We start from the raw sequence: 27,354 nt of genomic DNA on the forward strand, positions 1-27,354 counted from the left end.
GCAGTGGCCAGATGCAAGCAGAATTTGTAAGCAGCACTATAGTTAGTCATTGTACGAGAGGATCGCTGCAGCAACAGGATTGCAATTGAAGGAAGCTAGTTTGTTCCCAGATGCAGAGATTTCTTAGGTGATTGATCTCTCTGATTCAGTGGTGAGTATTGGGGAGTGTTCAGTATTTGACACTGTGTTGTTGGCATGAAGAACAGGGATAGAACATTTTAGGAGGCTCAGAAGCTGCTAAGCATGAACAAAATTCTATTTTTCTCGATGTCTGAAAGGACTGTGTATGGCATCAGTCCAGATCTGTTCATTGACATCTGCCTTATTTATATCACAAGTCAAAAAGCAACAACCTCAGCCACCAGTATTGGATCAGCAAATCAGACACCTGCTGGGATATGTCAGTAGAAACCTTATGCTTCTGACCAGTAGCTCTGTGGCTTTTGGCTCAGACTGCAGCTCAGACCCTGCCTACCCTCACACTGTTCTCTACCGGCACATTCCACCTCTTTCTGGGGAGGCTTTGCAAACTCCCCCTCTGTGCAGGACACTGTTTTCTAATAATTATTTCCATATGAGACCTTACAGACTACCCCAATCTCTACTGGAACTGCAGCCTTCCAATATCCTGTGAAATTCTGAGCAACCCCTACTACTGAATATATTGTGTATTAGCAGGGGTGCTGTTTGTTCCACATTGTCAGGTAATGAAAAGAGGTATGACACCATGAGCCCTGAAGATGAGTAAACCTATATACCGAGATACTAGAGCTGACTACAGCAATTTCACCCATCACTAAACACAACTTGCAACTTGGTGATAACCAAGTTAATCCTCTTAATAGCCACATCACAACCAGAGTGAGCATTATTTATATGAGTGGCCACTTTAGGTAACTATCTGCTACTTTTCAATGAAATTATTTAATAAACTGAATGACTGTAAGAAAGGCTTGTTATAAATTCAAGGTTCCTGTAAAGACATTTAAGTGACTGCCTGTATGAGTCAAAGCTTTCAATTTGCAGTGCAACTCGCGGAACAATAACTTGTCTGTGATCCATTACCATGCCTTATATTTATATTGGATATGCCATTGTCATGTCATTGGTACATAATGAATCAAGAAAAGTTCTGCCATTAGATGTTTGTGCACAATATTTTAAGCAAGCATTAAAAAAAGTTTTACAGCATACAAAGAAAAATTTTAGTCAAGTTTTCATCAAAAAGAAACAGACACCGCCACCAACTTGCATGTGCTTGTTCAGAATATGCAGTTTCAATATAAAGAAAAATGAAGAAAAATGTATTTTTGATGAACACTTTGTTTAGCAGGGGGGAAATTAATTCTGTTTGGCATAATTTTTATTTACATGCCTTACTTAAACTATCTTGGGAGTTTTCAATTTTTGACGGAATTGATTATCTGATTATTTACTGCCACCTGTCATGAGTGTGTGTTGGGGCCTCAATCCTCTCATTAGCAAGGACTGAAGAACTGTGGGTAGCCACACAGTGTCCTTGAGAACAAACTAAGGCTCTGAGCCTTAGGATTGCATCCATCCAGTGAAGGTGCAACCCACATCTGCCTTTCCACCACTGGTTCCACACTAATGAGCAAAGGGGATTCAGATCTGTTGAAGTCCTGAGACATTTCTGTGAAGTCTCAGGGCACAGTAACATTTGGTCTCACTAGGGAAACGGTTCTGAGGTCCTCAGGATAAAGCCAAAGAGACTGCAGTAATGTTCACCTGCTGTGCAAGGGTAGCAGACACCACCACAGAATTATATTTTAATTGCCACACTGTGATTGAAATTATCCTGGAAGGACTTTCTGCATTAGAAAGCAAAGTTTATTGCATAAAAACTGAGCCAATTTTCTCTTCTAGCATTGGAAAGGTAGTCAAGGGAAAGCATATTACAATGAGAAGTCTCTAAGCATTTACAAAAATAATTCCAGTAAGCAACAAATGCAATCTCTCAGTGCCACACCAAAGGCTGTTTTTTGTTACATCTCTTTTTTTTTATGAGCAGCTTATGCATTTGCTGCCAAAGATGGGCAAGGCACAGCTTGGAAGAATGCCCGTTGTACAACCATTTATTTATCAGTGTTTCTCAGTGTTTTGGGGGTGGATTTGTTGAAGACCTTCTGGGAAAACAGCATCACTTTTCAAAGTAAAAAGTACTGTCCCGTCACAAAACACTGCAGACATCTGTGCTTTATGGAGTTATGGAATGAGCTGATTAAGTACCTATTTTTCCAACCAGCCTCGGGTGGAGAAGCTGGAACGTTGACAGGCAGTGAATATTTATTTACCCAAGGAGAATTAATGGCTGTATCATTCAAACTCAGTAATAGCACTGAATGTTCACTAGAGTATGACTAGTGTGATTTAGTTACAATTTGGATAATACTACATACCTTTTCCATTTACAATTGTCCTTGGCCTGCCCACTGCCGACCTCCTGATGCCTGCAGATGTTCTTTGAGATGGGGGTTGTAAGGAAAGTCTAGCACCTGGTTGCCAGTCCCCGTAGGATAACATTGCTGTTAGCCATGGTGCTTGTCACCATGCTAATGTGCCATTCTCTGCAAGACCACTGGATCAAAAGACAGAAATAACTCAAATATCAATTCCCAAACAAAACAGACCCTTTTTTACTCGAAGGGCCATACTGAACTGAAGTTATGTTAATGCTGCTCTTGCTGGATCTGCCTTTAGTGCTGCCTCCCTGAATGTTTTCAATCCCAAGTCTGAAAGGGTTCAAAGAGTTCCCACAGCCAGTGTCACAAAGCCTCTCTCCAGCTCTCAGTTAGAAGGGCTGTATCATTTATCCATTTCTGCACCCTCAGCATGGAGCGTGTGATCATTAAAGGGAACATCCTGGACTGTGCTTTCCAGGGTAATCATCAACAGCAATTACCTTGGCTATTCCTAAAGTGCTTATATTGAAGATGAGCAACCAGGGAAGATTTTAAGCACGGAGAGATCACCAGTGTAAGCATATTGAGTTGTCTGAAGAGTTACAGATGGGAATAAAAGGTACTCCTTTATACCTCTCATTTAAAGACTTAATTTGGTCTGCTTTTTACTTCCAAGGAGATAAACTTGTATCTTTCTGGCAGATTTCTTTCAGGCTGTGATATATATTCACCTCCACAAATTAAACAGAAATTGCATTTGATTAGCAGTATGAATCTATGTTGTTATATCTTGTTGGGGCAACTCTTTGCCTGCTGAAATCTGCCCAGTTATCAGCACATCAGCAGAACTGTGTTCACATCCTGCTTAAGCTGGAGACCTCCCGTACAAACACTCTGTGCAGTGACCTCTCATTTTAAGACAGATGACACACTGCAACACTGCCCTGAGACATACAGCTCTTCCCATTTATGTCTATCCAAGGCAGACTGCAGAAATCCTGTGGACAGGGAAAGCTCTGTGTATACAAATTACATACTCCTCACTGCACAACTTAGGAGAAAGATGCCATGCTACTTTGTTTGCCTCTGGAGTATGACGTGTTTTCCTCCGGCATTGAAAGATCCTATCTGTAACGTACTGCAGGTGCAAATAACACCAGCTTTACTCAATATACCGTCACTTTCCACCTGTATTTTGCATATTCACAGGAAACTACCTGGATTTCCAAAACAGTACTATAAACACAATGAGATAATTTTCAGTGAGATTCAGGTGTCTCCATTCCACTGCCCTGTAGGAAATTGCCAGCTACTGAGCTTCCCAAAAATTAGGAAGGTTGACAAGATCAGACAGGGAAATTTCCAGTTGGGAAGCTCCAGAAATAGAGATACTAAACAGATATTTTTGCATTGTCAGCCTAAACTTTTGACAGTGCCATGGTATTTCCACCTCCATCAAGAAGTGAGAAGGGCACAAAACAAAGCGTTAGCAATACAGATTAGGTTTGCTCCATTACCCTTCCCACTTTCTCATGGGGCTGTCACATTTTGGGCTCCAGGTGAGCAGGAGAAGACCTTGCCAGGCTCTGACCTTTGTGCTTACACAGACAAGGGAGAAACCTTGATCCCAGCCAGCTTTTACTTCCAGGCATCCACATTATCAGTGCAAATGGAGGTTTAAAGCTGATTTTTAAAATGCTACAAAATGTCTGTCTGGAGTCTGTTTATGCCCGCTCAGTACACCTCAGGGTTCTGGCTCTTCATTGGGTTTCTAACAAACATTGTATAAATACTACACAGAAATGAGGGAAGAAACACACAGAATAAAGAGAGGAAAAAATCCCTTTGTGTCAGCAAAAAAGGCAGCTTTGGCTAATGTAAATATTTTTATTCTGCAGGGGAAAGAACAGAGGGCTGTGTAAAATAGTGTACTTGATAAAGGCAGTTGCCTCCCTCCTGCCTGTCATGATTAAAGCTAACCTGAGGCTCTGTGTAATCTCACTAATCCTGCAACAAAAGGGCCTTTCGTTCTAAAATCATTGTATCACACCCAGCTCCACACACCACTGTTCAGGGAAGCGATGTTCAGCCCTTTTCAAGCTTCTGCTTTGTCCCTTGGCACATGGGGAAGATTCGGTGACTTAGGAGCCAACATCCTAATTTCAGCCCTCTGGTTCATCACTTTCTACAGCACTTTTGAAAAGAAGAAGAAAAAAATTTTGCAATCTTGAATCCCTCTCCTCACCTCAAATCATAACACCCTGAAGTTTTGCCCATGAAGGGTGTCTTCTTTGTCCCTTCCGTACATTCAAACAGGGAGACAGAAATTTGGTCATTGTGTAAAATGACTGAATGAGAATAATAATTAGCAGGAGACTGGAAGCTGAAGCTAGACAAATAATAGGAAATTAGGCTCAAATTTTGTATGACTCTCCAAAATCTGGGGGGGAAATGAAAAGCTGTAATTTCCGTGTCCTAACGTTTTCAAGATGAAGACAAGATTTATTTCAGGGAGCTGTAATCTATCAAACATTAAGGCTTTCGGCTAAACAGAGGGGTAACTTCAAGAGGGATCCTCAGGGTGAATTTTAATGGATTGTTGTATGCAGGTTAGTCTAAGTTCCTTATGGACTTAAGCTTTATGGATAAATATTTCTTCAGCAAAACTCACGTAGCTGATCCCGTGGGCCAGCCAAAATAAAATGTATCAAGGCCAAACATGGAAACAGCAGAGAGCTCCCTAAGACCAAATCCCTTTGGGTCTCACTGCGGACTGATGAAAAACAATTCTGATCAATGTTTCTTTATCTGCTCTGTGAAACCATTGTAACCCACAAGATTACATATAAAAGCCCAAGCACAAAATCCATATCCAGGTTCCCATGAAAGTAAATAAGAAAAAGGGAGGAAAAAAGGTCATTTTTCCATTGATTATAAGGAAAAGCCACTGAGGCAATGCTATAGAAGATAACGAATGAACATTTTTTAATTAGATAAAGTGATGTTCTGATTAAGAAAAGTGGGGAAGTAACACATGACTTGCAGTGACTAAGTCTCATGGTGGGGCTACAAGAGAAACATTTATTTATGACAGCCAGCACAGAGAACTGTATATTTCCAGGCATAACTTACAAGGTTATTCACCTGGTCCTCTTTCATTGGAAACATCCACCTGGTCTCCTGAAACACTATGTGCTGTCAATGAATGGCACAACTTTTGGAAAGCAGGAGAAAAATAGTAACAAGATAATGTCTGTAAACTTAATACTGCTTATGTAAAAACATAGCAAGGACCTGGCAGCTATGATAGTGCTCTAGTCCGGGATGCAGGAGGGACAGGTTCTAGTTTGCTATTACACCCTGACTTGAGGATCTCACTGCAACACAGCTTTTCTGCCTCCTCAATGGGAGACAGTAGTCCTTACCTCATTGTAAAATGCATCCTATCAACTGATAGGAACTCAGCATAAGTGCAGAGCTCTTGTATGAAGTTAAAGGCACAGCCTGCAACCTGGTGTGGCCCAGAAGTGAAATTAAATACTTCTAACTGGGAACACAAAAAAATTACACGTTAAAATCTTCCCATTAAGAGGCATTATATCTGTTAATATAGCCTTATTCCTATAATACCTTCAGTCCCTTTTTTTTAAACAAGATGACAAATGTTTTTAAACAAGATGAAAAAGTAACAGAATTGAGAATGAAGGCTAAATGTGGGATAATCCAAAGTGACTGATGAGCATTGCCTGAATTAAGGCATAAGGCATAGCTGAGACACATTGCTGAAAGTATTTCCCCGTTATGTGTGTTGGACAGAAAAAAAATTTAATGCAGAAGGATGGGGGGTGGGGGGGGTGGGGAAGAGAATACAGAAGGGCGGGGGGGGGGGGAGAGAGAGTTGAGGCTTTGCTAACTAGTATTTATCTAGTGAGATTTGTCAAGAAATATATCACCCACAAGGAATTCTGGCAAACATTTAAACTGCCCTGTGGAATAGTTTAAAAGTCTTCTTTAAAGTTGCATTTCAGTGTTAACTCTTCGAATAGCCACTAAAAAATATTTTGTGCATTCAGTGGCAGATCTACAGTTCTAGATGTGACTTACCATTCAGAGGGCCTAATGTGTAAGTATTTTCTGGTGCACATTCTTATACTAATATGCTTTAAAACGCTTCAGCTACAAGAATAAAGTAAGCAGAGAACTGGTCTTCCTGGCACTATTCCAGCACAGCTGAAATTAATTACAGCACTTCCAATGAAAGGCATAACAAAGAAATAAGAAAAACCTTTTAAAACTAAGCACTTCTACCATGTGGGATGGATTTGATTGGGCATAGCTGAGGTGTACGAATTAGTACCTCAGGTCTGATAGATAAGCATACAGGCAGTGTGGGCAAATAAAGTGAAGGACTGGAGAAACAAAAAGTTTTTGTAACATACATATCACAAAACATCACAGAAGCAATTATTTATTAATGTTGCCCTGAGATTTCCCAGTGGTTTAGAGCCAGTAGCATAAACCACTGAGACACCAGACCTGCCACAGGAAGACTGTCCAGATACTGCATTTTTTCATGGCTGTGTATTGTTCAAACATATATGTATGTATATATATATATATGTGTGTGTGTGTGTGTGTGTGTGTGTATCAAATTATATTTTCAAATCCCATAAAGCATTTGAGAACAAGGGATTCTGTTATACTCTCCAAATATGTATCAGAAGGACTCAAGAGCCCTACATTAAGCAAATCTGACAATGGCCTGATGATCTACTGGACAGCAGGCCAGAGGTATTTTTCCTAGAAAGTGAGAATTACAAATATTCTCTATTGTGATAGTTATTTGTCCATCCATATTTAATCTCAATAGTACTTGGATAAATTCAGAATCCTGCTGAATTCTGTGTCAAGCAGACATAATTTATAATACTGTGGTCATTAGTCCTTTATAAAGTAACCTATCATACAAGATACAGTGTTGCAGCTCAGAAAACCTACATCACTTCAACAAAAATCAGTCGATTTACATGATTCAAGGTTTGGCCTACATAGGCATGTGTGGGACTACAGAAATGCACATAAAAATATATAGAAAATGCTCTTTGGATAATGAGAACTATAAAAACTGTGTGAATGTGTATGCATACACAGATTTCTGTTTCTCTGATCTCATCAGGAGATGTTCATTTGCTCCCAGTTCTGAACTTGCCAAGTTAGCGCTGATCCCATAGGAGCCTCTGAGGAGCACTGTCTTCATGTTTTATGTGGCTCTGTCACTGTCTTTTGGCTTGTCGTTTACCTTTTTCCTTTCTTCAGGAGACACACAAACCTTTACAAAATGAAAATTGTATCTTTACCTACAATTTGGGTACCTCAGCTTTTGTCCACAGTTAGCTGGATGTTCCTGTTGGTATGCCTTTTTAACTATGCTGTTCCCACCCCCTTAAGCATGAGAAGTACTACCCTAGCTTATATCTCGTAACACAGATTTCAACTGTTACAAAATTTGTTAATACACATTAATATGAAGTAAAAAACACAAAAGACAGAGAATGAAATTTGTACTTTAGAAAATGTTTCTCTCCTACATCATTTTACACTTGTAGCGATAGTTGCTTATGTAGTGCCTTTGCTCTTCAATGTAAGCGATGCAGTGCAACTGAAAGCCAAAACCAAGTCATTCCACATTTGCATTTTGACTCCTAAAACTCACTGCATTTGCCAGATCGGGATTTCCAAGCAGCAATGCAAATGGAAAGAGTTTCTCCATATTGAAGTATCCATAGAAACTGCAAGTTTTATGTATTATATAGGACTCTCTGCCCAACCTCTTCCATTACTTAAGAATGAAGGAACAGCCAATTCTCTCAAATATATAGACTCAGTTAGAATAAATTTTCCCTATAACAAACTGACATAAAAGACCCAATCTTGAGCTTTATAAAACCACACAATAAACTGATATAGTGTCCCCACATGATGCTGCACACAGATACAGTATTCATGCTACTTACCAAATGAATATCTCTGCTCTGAGACTTATGAAGCATACAGCTTACCAATTCATACCAAATTTTTAATTAATATTCAGTAAATAAAGAGGCAAACTTTGCACTTCAGCACCACAGTAGTACTAGTGTGTTCATGACCTGGAAGTGTTTATGTATTTATCTCAGTTTTAAGGCAACAATTTATATAATTCAAAAATCTTTTTTTCAAGTCCAAATGGGCACTTGGGCACCAAGTGAGAGTCTAGGTCTTTCAGATCTGGTGTCTTCCAGCAGTGGCTTGGGTGTGGGACAAAAAATGTCATAGCAGTTGGGAAGCACCAACATATGGAACCAATGGAAGCTTGCTCAAGTTCTTCTCACATAACGTAACCCGCACCCATGACAGCACACTTTTTATGCTGCAGCTTGCAATCAGCAGCTGCATCTAAGAACATTAAGTAACAAATACTCCTAGGTATCACTGTTTAGTTGTAACTCTCCATGGTGAATCTTAAAGAGTCCAATTACTTAAATGATGCAAAAGAAATAGCATTAACCTGAAAAACAAGAATCATTCTGTCAGATTCACATGGAAAATAAAAATATGTAAATAAATAAATAAATAAATAAATAAATAAATAAATAAGGATTAGGAAATACTAATTTTGAATATTGTGGTTCCCCAAGGCAGCCAGTACTTGTTTTCCTGATACCACAGGGAAATATGATCATTTCAATAATTCAAAACATATCTGATTCCTTTTATTTATTATATTTTCCAAGCTGGCTTGGTGCATGGTGTTGGTTTTGGTTTGGGGTTTTATTTAACATGAGATGTTGATCTGAAATGAACAATTTTTTTTCTACCAGGGGAATATCTTGATGATTCCCAAGAATGTCAGTTGTGTGAAGCATCCTGTCAGAAGTGCATTGGACCTGAGCCAGACAACTGCATCAGCTGCCCACTCACAAGGTAATTGTCTCCTAGCACAGTGCAGCATGAAGACCTCGTATAATCATCTAGAGAAGTAGCTATGTGGTCTTTAGCATTAGCCTGCAAAGTTGACTAAAGACACAAGCAATGATTAAGGCAAATAAAACCAGGGTAAGTGAGAAAACAAGTGCTTTGTGAATAAGACAGCTGGCTATGCAGACAGTTGATGTTTAGCCAGATGGTTCCCACAGATACAGAAAAATTCCTTTTAATATGTGAAATATTTTTTCTTCCATTGTTGTTCTTTCAAAATCATAATTCCTAGAATCACAGCAGTGACAAATCTAACAGGAGTCTGGGGAATCTGTAGTTGTACACAGCTATGGAGTTTGGCACAATCAGCTAATTCAGGAGATATTCATAGCACCTAAAGATCATCCCCTCACTGAGGTAGTTTAAGTTTTACCTGCCATGAAGAGTGAGCAGAATGAGAAAGAAGCTTTTCCACAGGATATCGCTGATCAGAGGCTTATGTTTAGGTCATCTCGCACCTAATCCAGGAGTCTACTGGTTTTAACCTCATGTCCTACCAACCGCTTTATTCTCGCGCCAGTATCTCTGGTTCTGTCACACTGGATTGCATTGTAGACAGCTGGGATGAAATCAGAATCAGATCCTAGAAGACATAGGAAAAAAATATCCCCAAGCAATCCTACAATCTACCCTGCAAATATCTATGATAAGACTATGCCAGTAAAAGATGTACCAGGACCAACAGGGTCCAAACAAATTCATAACTGAGGAAACAGCATTAAATTAAGGTGTGTTATGTCAGAAATGGCATTAGCACAGGAAGTCTGGGCAGAATTTTGGACCGTGGACTGGATTTCTCCAGTTCACAGTTGCATTTAGATTAGATTGTCTGTGTTTCCTTGCAACATGTTTTATGAACTTTACAGAGATATTTGTAAAACAGAGAAGGTACAGAACAATACCATGAGGCAAAACCACCTAGGTGCTTGCAGTAATTAGGTCTCTGTGATTTTGGTTTTTTTGGGAAGGGTGCTGCTGTCTATCTCATAACAAATCCTCTAACAGTTTTCAAGTTTGGTATCTAAGGCTTCCAAAAGCTTTCTGTGCTCCTTCTGCACATTGTGAAACTGTACGAACAGTCATATTATGACAGTCAGTAGTAAAAGAAATAACAATCAAGAAAAATTTCATGCAGAGGCTAAAGCGTAAATCCTTCCAATGGACATAGTTCATTATGTACTTGAAATAGACCTGTTTAATTGAAACAGAATCCTAAACCTTGTCACTCTTGAGACTTTCAGATCACGTTTCTCGAAGACAGTAATGAGTGCCCATTAGACAGTACAGACTAAAATTCAGCAGTGCTGCTTTCTTACAGGAAAACACCTTTCCTCTTTGAAAAGGATGAAAAGACTTGGGTGGGGGCTGTGTGCTGATTACTGAAAATAATGGGAAAACAAAAACACTAAGCAAATCACTGTTCTTTGTGAAAATTCAGCGCTAGATGTCACCTTCTTTCATAATAAAATCAGTGTCCTCGTTGTGGTTGTGTGGTACTTCATTACTGGTTGGGGCTAAACCACAACAATCAGTCAGATCATCTTCTTGTTCAACAATTCAAAATGCTGTCTTCTTTTCTTAAAAAATTATAGAATTGTAGTTTCTTGGCCAGCCAAACTGATTTTCACAAAATTGTTTATCCATCTGTTTACTGTTTGATCTACAAAGGTTAATGAGAAGATCTGGCCTGCTCGTGTCTTCCATTAGGGACAACATAATAAAAAGCAAGAAGAATGTGCTTTACCACTGTGTGAGCTGTTTGTAAGGATTGCTATCATTACAGCCAGTACATGTAGCAGAACACAGTAATATTTGCATGCCGTATAAACATAGCCCTGCTACCTCCAGTACATCTCTTGCATTGTGCCATTTGCACAGAAACCAACTAGAGGTGGCTGCAGTCCCCATGAAGAGCTGAATAATGGTCTTCAACGTGCAGGTAGAGCTGTATAAGTTACAGTCTGCATAGGACTATCTTACTGTTGGACTCCCACGGCAGAGATACATCTTTGCTGAATACTTTGTACACCCACCCAATCTTCTCCCTGATTCCCTCCAGCAGACTGCCTTCAGCTTCACAAGTATTGTTAATAAATTCCTAAGTTTTCTTTGTTACATGCACTTAAGAAAGGCTGTTTGCATGATAGCCTATTCTTCCTTCTTCACACTTCATAAGCCTAGACTTTCCCAATCATGGTAAACTTTAAATGGTTTTATAGACTATCTGACAAAATTGGTCTTAAACTTTGCAGATATCTTTCTCCTCTCCTTTCAGAATAAATCTGACAATGACCATAGCAACTCAAATTTATGAAGACATATTGCAGACATTGCCTAGTGCTATTGGCTGGCTCCAAGGAAGCATGCACTACCATAATGTTATGGCAAGCCTACAGTTCCCTAGGTGTACAGACAAGCTGACAGTCTCAAAATCTGTATTGAACGATGATCACCTTCTCTATAAATTGCATTCCAAGTCCTCAGATACCAAACTGGTCAAAGCAGTTAAGTGCGGAAGATTACAGTCTCTCTTACTTTCTTAATAGTGAGAACACCGTCAAATTCTAGCCAGCTTGGTTTATATTCTTTTAATAGTCATATCTGTATTGATGCTTTTCTACTTTTCTCCCAAACAAATTAAAACCAGTAGACATTATGGTGAAAAATGGACCAGAAATTTTCATCATATAAAAGGATTCTGTACCAAATATTTCATTACCTGGTAAAAGGAGAACATTTAACAGCAAAATTCCTAAATGTTTGCAGATATGCAAGTCTAAAAATACAGCTCCTAAAAACAAAGTTTCGAATAGGTGTTTGTCTTCATGTACAAAGTCGTTTTGCTGAAGCTATAGCACTGTTCACAGGAAGCCTTTAAAGTGAAACTAACAGGAAATTTGAACAGGCATATCATTCCTTCATAGAGAAAGACCAAGTCTTTCTTTCCTTCTAACAAGCATAAGTGACCTCTGCAGGGATTGTGGTAGAAGGAGACCTAGGTACAGGACCAAAAGGTTATTTTTCTCAGAAAAATCTCAGAAAAAAACTGATCTCTGAAGTCTAAGATCCAAGTTCAAACATGGTTGACTTTTCACTTAGTAAATACTATGAATAAGATCAGGAAAACGAAGGAGTAACATGCAAGTAATCTTGTAAATAGGGTGAAGGAAGAGTATCTTGGGTTTCTTGTTTGAAGAACAAGTAGTGGCTAAATTTGTAATTATGCCTGTCTCTACCTCAAAAGAGTCTTTGATGATGGTCGCTGTGTTATGCAATGCCCCAGAGGAAAGTTTGAATTCAAAGGACAATGTCATTTGTGCCATCATACCTGCCTGGATTGCAGCGGAAGTGAACCTAACAAATGCACCGTTTGTGGAACAGGTAAGAAAGATTTCCTCTTGCAGATTTTTCCCCTTCCTTGGCCTCCAAGTTCACTTTCCCCTCTGCTCTCAGGGCCAGTTGTTAGAACCAATAAAATAAGTAGTGCTTTTGCTACTGATCTGCATCATAATCTTGTTTTAACCCTGAAGCGGGGTGGAACTCAATTTATTTTTAAGAAAGTTCACGAAAACACAACTCTGCATTACCCTTGTGTTTTTATGCATTTCCCTTGGTATATTTTGAAAAGGAGCTATGTTAACAGAAACAGAGAGTAGCACAAGAAAAAAAGGACAGAAAGCATACATAGTCTGCCTCTGGAAAAAACCCTATACATGCCTCCCCCAGCCTCTACACAGTATGGGCTACACTGAAATGGAGCAAGCTTGCACAAGCAGGCAGGGAGCCAGGGTGCTGCCTGGGGAAAGCTAGGAAACAAGCATGGTGGGTTCCACAACAGACTGCTGTGTCCCTACAGCTGGACAAACAGGGCTTGCAAAGACAAGCTTACCACCAACACACATAAGAAATGTGTATTTTTGACACATTTTTATAGACCTTAGGTTGAGAGAGAGTAATATAGTTAAATCTGTGGTTGTTCCAAAAAGCAGCTCTTACCCTTTTGAAGCTCCATTTTAAAAATTATTCTCTTTCCCCTCCATAACACCTGATGGGCAAAGAACTTAAAGCTATTATACACAAGTGTAGCTAGCCTGAACTGCCCTTAGAAATTAGTATTTAAGGTTCCACTTTCAATTCACTCATTAAAGAGGAATTTTTGGTGAGCTTTCTCTGAAGTCTCATAATGGATTCACAGTCTTTTTCCTTTCAGCTGCTTCTTCCACTTCATTCCTAGCCATTAATGACCATGGCTTTAGTAATAAGTGTTGAGTTTACAAGAAAACACTACTTTAGCTGGCATTAATTTGTCATAATGGTGATGAGATTGACTTTCTCACTTTTGGAAATGTGACTGAGCAGACGATTTTCAAATGGTACTTCAGGTCCCGTGTGAGGGAGAAGTTTGTATAATTGTTCCCTAAGTCTCTCCCTATGATGAACAGCAATACAAATTTCTGTATTACTGTGTGTCAAGAAATGAAGACACTGATGAAAGTCACACCCTGAGGAGGCTGGAAATGATCATTCTAAAGATTTGTACATGAAAAGTGAAAGAAACGAAGTCTGAATACTTCTGCTATGGTGCAGCAATTTTTCCCTATTATAGCTGCTTTCTCTGCAGTTTCAAAAATAAATTATGGTAAGCAAATTCTTGCTCTATAGTTAATCAAACACACTTAGCACAATAATGTATGTAATTTGTACTGTAGGGTAACCCATTACAAAACTCCCCATGTTGCAGCACATGGAGTTGTAAGCATTTTCACAGGTTTCATTCAGAAGGACTTGAAAGAGGGGACTTCCCTGTTCACCATGCACTAGAGAACGCTATTGCTCTGATAGCAAATAGATACATGCTTGCTATTCAGATTCAAATCTATATGATTCCAGAGTCTTGCTGTGACCAGGATGAGGATTAAAGTTTAATCTATTATTGACAAGACTGATCCTTTCCAAAGGTGAAATGAGCAGCTTTGCTTTCCTAATGGCAATTCTACATCCGCATGTACCATACAGTACAAATACTTGTATGTTCACTGCAAGGAAACTCAGTAATGGAAATCTCTTGATCCTTATTTTCTTAGGTTGATGGATGTAAACATTAATTATTCATTAGCATACAACCTTTATATGGCATAAATCTCCAGGAATGCAGAAGGTTTGAGGTCCTGAAACTTTTATACATTTTAGCTTATCTGGTGTAAAACCATACAAATCTATCAGTTAGTGAACAATATTAATTCTCGTCAGCTGCAGCACCAGTGCTTCATAAAGCTGCTTCTTATGCCCAAATGTCCTCTGTTGCTCACATCTTTTTTCCTGTTTGTTTGACACACAGACAGAAGAGGGATCGAACGATTCCTTTATCATGGGGAGTGCAGAGCAAGCTGTCCTCCAGGTCACTACCACTCAGAGCACACCTGCGTGGCTTGCTTTGGCCACTGTGAGGTGTGCCTGAACTCCAGCCACTGCAAAAGATGTTTCAGAGGCTACTACCTTACTCAAAATGTGTGCCAGAAGCATAGCTGTAGAGAAGGTAAGCATCCTTCAGTAGAAGTTAACAAATATTCTACTTAATTTGTTACAGAAATCTGGTTAAGCATCTTGGTTCCAATTTTGAAATATACAATCAACTCTGATTCTCTTCCAATATCCTGCTAATGTAAAATAGAAGTATTTTCCTCAACTGAATGGGGTTACACAAGAACAAATGAGAAAAGAAATTGCTGCGAATCTTTCTCCTTTTTGGATTTGGATAAAGTTTGTTTCCAGAAACCTTTCTGAGTGCTTCCAAATGTTGGCCTTCCATTATCTAGAATTAACCCAAAACTGGTGATTTGCAAAACACAGGTGAAGTGGAAGATCCTGACTCTGAAGATTGTATCCCATGTTCAGATGGATGCCAGAACTGCAAATTAGGTAAGTATTTCCTTTATGAACCTGTATCCTTATTCTTAAGGTAGGAGAAAATCATTTGCTGAGCAGTTAGTCAGTGCTGCATTCTCTCTTCAAGTAAACTGTATTTTTCCCAGTGTATTTATTTTTGCACACCATTTCTAAATTCTATTTCCAGCATAAATAACAATAATTTCTATATTAACTTAGACATTATTCTTTGCAGCACTTTTATTTTGCTGCCTGAATGCCACACTTAGGCTGAGAGACTTACTGACTTACTGAAGTCATTATCAGACACAGAACTTTATCATAGATGTTAAAATTTTCTAGATCCCAAAACAGATCATTTTTCTGTGCTTTTTCTTTTGGAAATAGACCTAAGGACAGACCTTAATTTTCAATCAAGAGCAACTCATTGCAATAAGAAATGCTACTGCCCTAAAAAAAATTAAAATATTGATTCATTTTCCATGCTGGATTAAAAAAAGAAGTTCCATCTCAACATAATAAGGTCTTGGCAGAGAGTTTGCTGTCTTCAGATAAATGCCATTTAACTTACTGAACTTAACTGAATCTGTATCTCAATAGTTCACCTTCACAGATGATTAAAAATATTCAAAAGACATCACAATTCATTTTTTCCACTGTGTTTACATTTAGAAATTTTTATTTCCTGTGGCTATACGGACAGGAGTACAACTGATCAGTAACTCAAGACTGAAAGGCAACAGGGTTACCCATCAAAAAGGCAGTCTTCACTTATGACACCTTAGACTACTTTTCTTAAGCAAGCACAGAGTTTAGGTAAAGTAGTGCCCAATGAGTACTGATATGCCAAGACACTTCAGTAAGACCATCTACATTGCAGAAAATAAGACTTCGCTAAAATTTCCTTGAAGGTTTATACAGAAGAAAAAAATAGACCTAAGCTTTACTTATTTTGGTGCAAATCTAGAGCAAGTCACTGATCTGCATATAGTTATCCGGAGTTACTACTTGTTGAAAGAAAGGAACAAATTTGGTTTGTTATATTTCCACCATTTTTGAAAGTGATAAACTTAGAGACTACCAGGACTATCGGTCCCCTCCTTGAATTCAGGCAGATTTCCACAGGCAGAGGAGCCCATACTGGGGTTTCTGGTTTCTCCCACTTGCTCCCTAATGTGTTTTGGGGCCTGGTGTAACAAGCACCACTGTCAATACCAGGAGACTGAATGTTGCTATTACAGAGGAGAGTGAATAGCAGGAAAGAAAACAGTGAAAGCACCCCATAAGAAAAAACAAATCAAAAAACCCACCAAAACCAGAAATCAATTCCCATCACTAGTCACTACCGTTTCGATGTTCGTTTTGCTTTTGCATCAACATTTTCCTCTGGGAAACAAGACTATCATGAACCTTCACGCATACCAAACTTATGTAAGGATTTTCATCACATGCTACTTTCTTCTTTCTACCAGTCATCAAATCTAACATGTCATACCATAAAACTCCTTGTGACTCTGGTGAACAGACAATCTGCAGGAATGCAGTAAAGCTTAACGCTTCTTCCTCTGTGACTACACTGAATTTTGCTGAATGAAGAGCGGGAGGGACCAAGTTTTAACATGATTACAACTACACTGTGGTCTTATTTGGTATAGTGTGGTATCCAGATTCATGACAGCTGTTTGCTTTGTTGTGAGGAGAAAAAAGAAGAAAAGAAATTAAGGGAGAGAATCAGTTTCAATACCAATCTTTACTAATGTTACTTTCCTGCGATATTTTCAGTGCTCTTCACAAAACTTGTGACTTTAAAATCTTTATCTCTCTTCTGCAACGGTTTAGTGCCAATCCTTGCTTTGAATTAGGGTGAAAAGCACTATGAATAGCAACTTCTCTTAAAAATAGTTATTGCAAGTAACTCAGAGGCTGATTTTCTTTGTATATGAGCTTAGTAAGCCTGCATAAGGAGACTGCAAGACTGTTCATGGGCAGCTGGAGTACAGAAAGAGGGTACTCATTTACTTTTGCCCTCAGAAGATCACTCATCACCTAAACGTTAATCATCTGTAATACCCACTACATATTTACTCTCAGGTTCTTGCACTCAAAGTTCTGACTTAAAATAGGTTTTTCAAAAGCTTCAAAGATCAACAGAATGGATTCAAGTAAAACAAAGACTGAATTAACTTTCACTGCTGAGTAAAGTTGGAAGTATTAAGATGCCAGAGTTTGGTAAGGGGCATATTATTAAGGAAACTCTGTGGTGATTACAGTGCATATTTGAGAGTCAGAGAGATTGGTTTAATGGTATCTCTATTTGGAACAGAAGTACAGCAGTGGGCTAAAAGTAAAATCCCAAGCAGCTTTTGCAAATTTCCATGTGTTCCTGAAATAAAGCATGACCTGTAAACTTCAAACTGTTAAAATGAATCAGGTAGAGACGCTTTAGCTTGTATTTCAGCTCTAATATTTAATGAGGTTTGGGGCATATTAAAAACTTAATTCATAGATAAGATGAGCACGGTAAGAGGTTTCTCGTGTCTTAGCAGAAAACTGACATATTTAAAGAGTTCTGGAAAAAAAAAAAAAAACAAACCCAACCACCTGAACTGCCTGTCTTTTAGAAGAAATGGATTATTTTGAAAGCTGTAAAGAAGTAACACTTCCCTAACAATAACTTCAAATAGAAATAGTAACATTTCAAGGTGAGAAAATATGGGATCTGATACATTTAGTTTCACTTCTTTAAGGACTTTCTACAGACTCTTTTTAAAATTAAGCAAATGCTGCATGATTTTGCAGTCTTTCTTTGTCTTATCTTCCTTTCAACACTACTGAGGAATTCAATCTAAATAAGAACTGTAGATCAGGAGTAGGAAAAGCATTCCAATGTTATGAACATTTCTACTAGAAGTGCAACAGAAAGCTCCAGGGAATACTCTATTAAAAAAAAAAAAAAAAAAAAAAGGCAGAAGCAAAGTGTAGTAATCATAGCAATTGGAATCAAAATTATGTAGTACACATACTGAAAAGTAGTTATTCGTATACAAATGCAAATACATTTTGTGCATACTTATGGATCTGCAAAAGACTCAGTACCGTTATCTCACAAAAAAATCATCAGGCACCTGCCCTTTCTGAAGTGGTTTGAGATCCTTTGATATAAGCTCTAAGAGATAAAAATAAAATTCTTCGATTTATACTGAGTGCAGGGTCACTTATAGAAGCTGTATGAATTTAAAAAGGAATATCAGACCACAGTGACATTACATTGTAAACCAAAGTGTAAGTGGTTCTCTTACTCTCTACAAATTACAAAGGTTAATTTTTTTTTTCTTTTTTGTAGACACAGATTAGTTTTAAGAAGGGATATATATGCTAATCAAGGTAACGCAACCACCTGTTTTCCTATTAGCCTGAAGGACAAGCAATTTTTGGCCAGATTTTTTTTTTCACAGGTCACCAAAGAATAGATTAAACTGCCACCTTTAGTCTTGGGCAATCTTGTCCTGCTTGGTGCAGGCAAGAAAATGAGTAAGATTTACTCTTTTTCAGCATGATGCCAGATGTCAGCAGACTAGAGCAAGTAGTGGGGGCAGTCTGTGTGGATAATCTCTCTTCTTGATGAGTAGTGGCCCTACAGACAGATTAAGATACAGGTATCATTCTTTTTTCAGTTTGATACTTTACATCCCACATCAGACATTTCAGAGAACGTAAAATCCACCCACTAAGTAACAATGCAGGTTATTGTTCACACAGCAAAAGGATACTGAAGTGGAAGATTGACAGTGTTTGTAATATTTTCTGGGATCCTCAGGGAATGAAGTAAAATCTGTTTTTGTCCAGCTCTGGACCCAGTTTTTTTCTAGGGCTCCAGTGTTGCAATATGCCCCTACTGCAACTACATTAAAGGTCTAAGAGCAAAGATAGGAACTGTCAAAGAGACTTAATGAAGGACAGATAAGTCTTTGTAGTTTAAATACAGATGGTGCTTTCTTTTAGATTCAAGTGATACTTTTCTTTCTGATTCACTTCTTTAATTCAGAGGCTGCTCTTATTGTAAGGAGACAGAGAATCTTTAATGCTCAGACACCATTCTGTCTGCAGACACTGTCAGGTCCTGAGATGTGTAATAGGAAAATTGCCTTAGACAGCACTAATCCCAAAACGATCTACGGCTTTGTGTACACAGTGTCAAAACAACGGCTATGCACAGCAGGGTTTACCTCCCCACCTTCTTCTGCCCACTTGCTCCCGAATGCATCTGACTGCTTGCTGTCGTATTAGCCCAATTGGCATGCGCAAGTGCACAGCATCCCACAAGGTCTGAAAGGCAGACTCTTGCACAGGCAATGAAAGCTGAAGTAAGAACCAAAGTCAAGTCTTAAAAGGGTGACTTCAATATGTATAATACTAAATTCTTACAAGCTTCAAATATATTCCTACTGCTGTGCTAGCAAATGCAAACACAAAATTAGACAGACAACCTGTCTAAGAACATGTACTGAATAAATTTCAAGTCCACATTTCCAAGATTATCTTTATGACTTTTATTAGACTCAGGTCTAGTAACCTGGTTTTGGACGCTGTGGGCCTACTTTGTAGAGCAGCAATGAGCTATTGCTCTCTCTGGTGCAGATAAATCCATGGGAACCACAGGTCCGCATCACCTCTGACCATCAGGCCATGATTAAATTTTAATGACTCCTGGTGGGCACCAGAAAACACCATGAAGTCTACAAAACTAAATCCAGTTTCCTCAACAAAGGCAGCTTTTGAAAGAGAAAGTTCTACTGAAGCAATGACATTAAGGAGGAGGATTTTCTTTGTGCCATTGTGGCATCTGCCTTCCATGTCTCAGTGAAAGTTCCCTTACAGATTTAGATCACTTCAGAATACTACTCATATTTTCTCCAGACTCTTAAAGCTGTATTGAGTTTCAGAAGCTTTCTGCAGAGTAGAACTTGCCTTTTTAGAAAGCAGCCAGTGATAAGGAGAAAAAAAAAAGTAAAACTGCAGAATTTGAGCCTCTTAAAGTAATTATTCTAAGAGAATTTCAGAGTCAATACAATGCAAGAGGATAACAATCCTGGCTCTTACTTGATATGTCTAAAATACAACACATGGACCAAAATGATTTCTTAGACAGGTTCAGCACTCGCTCTCTTTATGTTACAATATGCATTTGCCCTTTTGCACCTGCACAACGAATAGACACAAGATATGAGTACTTACAAAGGTGGTAAGTGACAAACTTCTCAAATATACAATACTACTGACTTGCATATGTACACTTCACAAGCAGAAACTGCCACACTATTAACTAATAATACTAAATATGAGCACCTAGTTCATTGAGGAGCTAAATATTTGCAACAATCAGAGCTCAAGTGGATCATTGATAAATGTATAGGAATCAACAGAAGGATAGGTCTTCACCTCAGAAGGATTTGTGAAAGTCAGGCATTCTCCCAATTTGCCTTCCTGCCAGTGTCCTCCCATGGAGCCACACATTCCTGATTCAATTCTTACTCATTTACTTGCTGATTCACTTCTACTCACCTCACCCAGCTTGCAAAAGTACAACATGTTATGATACGAATATTTCTCACGACTTCCCAGAGATTACCTCATTTCCATGTAGCAAAACACCATGTGTATCGCCTTTCAACCCACCCAGGTTTCTGCATAGAGCAGCACAATGTGACTTTTCCAGCCTTTGCACAAGGACTCTTTACAAGGGCTAACACTGAGAATAAAGTGCTCTTCAATGAGTACGCAGAGTAAAGAATGTTCAGAACAGCCATTGTACTTTTCTCTTTCAAAAATACCTCACAAAAGAGACTAACACAGAGAAACGCCAAGGAGCAGTGTCTCTGAGAATAAAAACCTACAAAACAGGCTACAAAATGGCTCTTTGTTTTAGCAAGGTAAAGCCTGAGCAACAATCAAAGGTGACCCAGAACCTAACGATTTCATTTGGTCTGGCTTACAAGGTCTATGTGCAAACATACCGCTACAAAGGCAGAAAGTGAAACTAAATAATATGCAAATGCCCCACAAGATCCATTATAAAGAGTCAGATGGGGGGATCAGGGGGGTGAGATGGGGGGATCAGGGGGGTACAGTCTATAAGGCAGTGGGAGTAGGAGAGAAAGTATTTGGAGCAGATTTAAGGAACCTGTGAGATAGCTAAAAGGGCAACACTGAACAGACTCAAGCTCACAGGTACAGATTGCAATTGTGGCAGTTGAGCTCATGATTAATGAGTGAAAAGTGATCTGGTTCCCATAGCAACCTAAGAAACACAAAGGAAAACTTAATATCTTCACACCTTCTCTGATGATGAATAGACCTTGGCTTTCAAAATACCATAGAAAATTATGATAAGGATCCTTTTTTATCTTTGAGTAAATCTTCCTCAAGAGGTTAACCTTGCAAAATGGGGTTTAGATTTGCAGATAATAGGACTCGTTTCCACAGGCTTCTGGAGTGAGAATATGCAATCTGTGCAAAAAGAATGCGCAGCCAGTTCTTTGATTTTCAGTACTGACATTTCAGTGTAGGCAGAACATTACATTAGAGGATGTTGTCTTTCCTATAGTATAGGTAAAAAAGAACTCCCTTGCATGCACAAGGTACAAGATGTGAGTACTAAAGAAAACATTCTTTGAAGTTTTTCTTTCTCTGAAAAAGCAGATTACTTCCTGAGTAAAATCCAGGCTTGGGGCAAGTCACTGGAAAAACTTAAGATATAAGACTGAACCATGAGTTCTGCAAACACAGAATACTCCAGATTTTATTTAGAGTAGAAATAAGAGCACAGAAGAAAAATACGGGACCAGGCCAGAAGTTCATCTAGCTCAATAGCCACGGACCAATGAATATAGTCCTAGAATTACGAAGACAAACAAAGCATACTCCTTCAACAATTTGTAGTTCAGGAGACTCACGAATCGAAATAGTAAAGAAATGTTACCTGTCGAATCATTCTGCTGGAATTACTGAAGAACAAATATATTTAAATAAATACAATCAAAACTATCTGCACACCAGACCCTCTTTTCAGGGAAGTTTGCTGCTCCCCTAGGGCCCAGATCAGGGATGTCACTAGAAAACTAATGAGGTTAGTGCAAGCCTTCCAATTACTACCTGCTTCTGTTCTTTCACATGCATATCAGTGATGTTTCAACAAGAAGACCACGGTCAATCAAAAGAGATTTCAGGACCCTGGGGAAAATGCTGAAGGATTCAGAGGCACAGGTACTGTTTTCCTCAATCCTCCCAGTAATGGGGAGAGACACTGGAAGAAGCAGGTGAGCCCAGGACATCAACACCTCACTGAAAGATTGGTGCCTCCACCAGACGTTTGGTTTTTTGTAATCACCAACAAATGCCGGATTCTGCATGTGGGATGGAGTAATGCCAGGCACAAGCACAGGCTGGGAGAGGAGTGGCTGGAGAGCAGCCCTGCAGCAAGGGGACCGGCGGTGCTGGTGGGCATTAAGCTCACTTGGGTCAGCAGCGTGCCCTGGCAGCCAGGAGGGCAAACCGCGTCCTGGGGGGCACCAAACACGCCGTAACCAGCCGGTCAGAAGGGGGGATTATCCCGCTGCATTCAGCGCTGGTGCAGCCTGACCTTGGGTACTGTGTGCAATTCTGGGCCCCGCAATTTAGGAAGGGTGTGAAGGTCCTTGAATGCACCCGAGGAGGGCAACAGAGCTGGAGGGAAGGGCTGCAAGGAGTGTCCTATGAGGAGCGTCTGAGGACTTTGGGCTGGTCTGGTTTGGGGAGAAGGAGGCTGAGAGGTGACCTGACTGGTCTCTACAGCTTTCTGGGGAGGGGAAGTGCAGAGGGAGGTGCTGATCTCTTCTCCCTGGGACCCACTGATAGGATGTGTGGAAACGGCTCAAAGCTGCACCAGGGGAAATTTAGACTGGACATTAGGAACCATTTCTTTACCAAGAGGGTGGTCAAACACTGGAACAGGCTTGCCAGAGAGGTGGTTAATGCCTCAAGCCTGTCAGTGTTTAAGGGGCATTTGGACAGTGCCCTTAATAACATGCTTTAACTTTAGTGGTCAGGAAGTTGGACTAGGTGATCATTCTAGGTCCCTTCCAGCTGGAATTATTCTATTCTTTCCTATCCTACCCTATCCTACCCTATCCTACCCTATCCTACCCTATCCTACCCTATCCTATCCTACCCTATCCTATCCTATCCTATCCTATCCTACCCTATCCTATCCTATCCTATCCTATCCTATCCTATCCTATCCTATCCTATCCTATCCTATCCTATCCTATCCTATCCTATCCTATCCTACCCTATCCTACCCTATCCTATCCTATCCTACCCTATCCTATCCTATCCTATCCTATCCTATCCTATCCTACCCTATCCTACCCTATCCTATCCTATCCTACCCTATCCTATCCTATCCTACCCTATCCTATCCTATCCTACCCTATCCTACCCTATCCTATCCTATCCTATCCTATCCTATCCTACCCTATCCTATCCTATCCTATCCTATCCTATCCTGTCCTGTCCTGTCCTGTCCTGTCCTATCCTATCCTACCCAAGCAACCCAAACTCAATATGTACTTGTTTCATTTCTTTGGGTTTATACCAGCCTAAAGCTCAAGGTTCTGATCTTTCAAATTAGGAATTGTATAACAGAACCGCTTACTGACTGTAGCAGTGCAAATCTTGGATTGTCTCCATATAGAAAAGATGTTTCCCTTATGAGTTCTGCCTGCAAAAGTATGTTTTGTCAGTGGAGGACCAATGGAAGCCAGCTATTCAAATTACTGGTAAAATCAGCATTGATGTCTGTGGTGTAAATTTAGGACAGTAGGTAGTAGGTTTGCATGGCAAGGGTTTGGTAGCAGAGGGGCTGCAGGGGTAGCTTCTGTGATGCAGGGGTAGCTTCTGTGAGAAGATGCCAGAATCTTCCCCCATGTTCAACAGAGCCATTGCCAGCCAGTTTGCAGGCGGGACTTGTGACCCCATAGAGGACCCACGCTGGAGCAGTCTGTTCCTGAAAAACTGCACCCTGTGAAAGTGACGCACACTAGCGCAGTGTGTGAAGAACTGCATCCTGTGGGAAGAACTCACTTTGGAGAAGTTCATGGAGCACTGTCTCCTGTGGCAGGGATCCCACACTGGAGCAGGGGAAGAGTGTGAGGAGGAAGAAGCAGCAGAAACAGTGTGTGATGAACTGACTGTAACCCCCATTCCCTGTTCCCCCGTGCCACTTGAGGGGAGGAGGTAGAGAAAGGGGAAATTAAGTTAAGCACAGGAAGAAGGGAGGGGTGGGGGCAAGGTGTTTTTTTCTGATTTGAATGGTAATAAATTAAACTAATTTTCCCCAAATTTAGTCTGTTTTGCCTGGGACAGTAATTGCTGAGTGATGACCCTTGTCTTTATCTTGACGCACGAGCCTTTCGTTACGTTTTCTCTCCCCTGTGTGGTTGAGGAGGGGAGTGATAAGAGTAGCTTTGGTGGGCACCTGGCATCCAGCCAGGGTCAAACAACCACACTGGCCCACAGTCTGTACTCTTGCTTGTATGAGAGCACTCTTTGGCTAATGCTATTCACTCAGAGGAGCTGCCTGTGTAGCAAGAAACACTTCAAACATAAGGGACCACCTCAGCATAGTGTGTTCAGAAAATGCACCTCAACACACAGAAAGTTTGTTTAGTATGCGTCTTGCCTCACATTGAGATGTTGATAGGTGGAAACATTGACCAGTGGAGTAAGAAGAGCATCTGAGTGATAGAATAAAATCTAAGACAAATAAACCGAATGCCCTTTCTTAATTATTAGATAGTACTGCTGGTGTCCTGTTTTTATTTCTGTGGAAGTACTCCTACCTTTTATTTCAGCAGGAGTAAGAATGAACCACTAACTCTTTTGGTAGCCCTGTAAGAAGTAACTTCTCTGGCTGACAGCACATTGTAGAGCTACATGTGTAAGCAGTGTAAGTCTCTCTCCAGCACCGGTCAACTCTCTGGTGAGAAACTAGAGTGTTCTGAGCCAATATATATTTTTAAAGTCAATTTTTTAAAATTTTCTTTTCCTTAAAGTTTCCTGATCTCACCACTTTCCTGCAGTGAAACCTCTCCCAAAATCTGGTGCATTTATCAACATACACACAAGTATTTATATATTTAGATACATTTCACCGCAGTCATACAAACCATGGCACTATTTCAGAAAATGTACATTATAATGCTAATCTTTGGCTTCCATTCTTCTTATCTCCACTTCAGTTCTACTTCTAGCTACAGCATATTAAAATCCTTATTTTAACAGGAAAATATGCCTCATTCCCTTTATTTTGTCAATGAACTACAATAACACCAAGTGACATCATCCCTCTTTTAGAGTAAGGTAATTGAGATTACTGCTGTGATATTTTTCAGTTAACAAGCTTTACAGCAAGAATAACACTCAAAACATTTTTGGGTTTTATTTCTTTCATTTTCATCCTAAAAGTAACTTTAACTTAAAACAAAAAAAAAATTACAAAAACCTAGGTAGAGGTAATTTTAGTAGAGTATATTTATTTTTGGAAGATATTAAATCTGTTCAAGTTTTTTTTTTTCTTTTATGCCTTAAAAATACATATATTTTTAATTCATTAAATACTTTGGCTGAACCAAAGTTATAGTTTTTGGCCAAAGCAAATACTGACGCCATTTTTTCCCCGTATAAATCTAACTGACAACAGAATCTAGCTTTTTCCTTGGTTAAAATTCACAGCCTTCTTTCTCTTGCTTCACGATAGTATGACTTGTCAAAATAAATTACAATGCCAGAAATGAGAAGAACAAAAATAAAGCTGATTTACTGACAAAACACAAAAAGAAAAGAAAAATTGCTGAAAAACCAACAAAAATGATACATACAGACAAATACCTTCTCACACAAACTGGAAGATCCAAACCAGAGTTGTTGGTTCCACAACAGAAATCTTCATTTTTAAAGTTTACTGAAACCTGGGGTTTCAGTTGGACCCACGTCTAGTCAAAAATCTTATTATGTTTGTATTGTATATTTCAGTTATTTTAATTGAGATGCCATAAAAACTAAAGAAAAAATGGTCTAAGGTAGTTAAATATATAATTACTGTTGTTGGTGATATATTACAATTTATAGTACTTTTTTGTAGATTATTGTAAATTATTATTCAGGGGAATGTAAAAAGCAAATAAAATCTAGCAGTAACTGTTGAAATGAAACAATTACTGCAGGCTGCCCCTTAAAGGAACACTGCAATGTAATATAAAATCATTTTCCGTCATTACATTTAGTTAAACGGGAAAAGAAAGGTAAACCAGGCATTAAGTCCTAGGCAGTGAATATCCTGAACTTCTCCTAAATGTAAAAAAAGTTGAGTGTATTCAGCACATTCTAGGCTCACAGCTGAGCCAATAAATAGTTCAAGAAATTTAATTTTCAAAAAAAGTCCATAAACAAAACAGGAAGCTAAAATAAAAGTTACAATCTAAATACAGATCCTGCAAAATGTACCCCTGCACTTAACTTCAACTCCCAGCTTTATTGTATACAGTAGATAAAGTCAAGCATGTACACGAGTCATTGCAAGATCTGGGTCTAATTAGGTGGGATACTTTGAGTAAGTGCTACTCAAAAGTACAGTGGGCTAGCCATGTAAAGTTTCCAGAATTAGGATCTGCCTAAATACCATGAACACTCAAGCATAGTGAAACAGTGACAAGGATTTCCAAAACACTCTGGAGTTCATTTTTAATATGGATGAACTTATGTACTAAATATTTCATTAAGGCTCTACAGTAATACTACAAAAAAATCACTCACAGTGTTCCTCTACATATTTGAACAAAAATACCCTTCCAGCTCAACAATGCTATGCTTGTAACACTAATGCCCATACTTCCTTCCCCGAGCAGAAAAAAAGATTAATTCATTTCAAATCGGAGAGCTCCAACAGTATGCATGAATGTTTGGCCTTTGACCAATATTTAATCTTTGCACG

General features: G+C 39.2%; 1 protein-coding gene across 1 annotated transcript in view; it reads left to right on the forward strand.

Moving 5' to 3' along the window:
- PCSK5 (proprotein convertase subtilisin/kexin type 5) overlaps window positions 1-27,354 on the forward strand; it is a 247,790-nt gene that overhangs the window by 188,082 nt on the left and 32,354 nt on the right. The window contains exons 21-24 of the mRNA XM_056325218.1: window positions 9,284-9,386; window positions 12,685-12,821; window positions 14,779-14,976; window positions 15,291-15,359. Coding sequence (XP_056181193.1) covers window positions 9,284-9,386; window positions 12,685-12,821; window positions 14,779-14,976; window positions 15,291-15,359 — 507 coding nt within the window. The remainder of the gene's footprint in view (window positions 1-9,283; window positions 9,387-12,684; window positions 12,822-14,778; window positions 14,977-15,290; window positions 15,360-27,354) is intronic.

The sequence above is a fragment of the Falco biarmicus genome, chromosome Z (assembly GCF_023638135.1).
Source record: "Falco biarmicus isolate bFalBia1 chromosome Z, bFalBia1.pri, whole genome shotgun sequence".
In the NCBI taxonomy this organism is placed as follows: domain Eukaryota; kingdom Metazoa; phylum Chordata; class Aves; order Falconiformes; family Falconidae; genus Falco; species Falco biarmicus.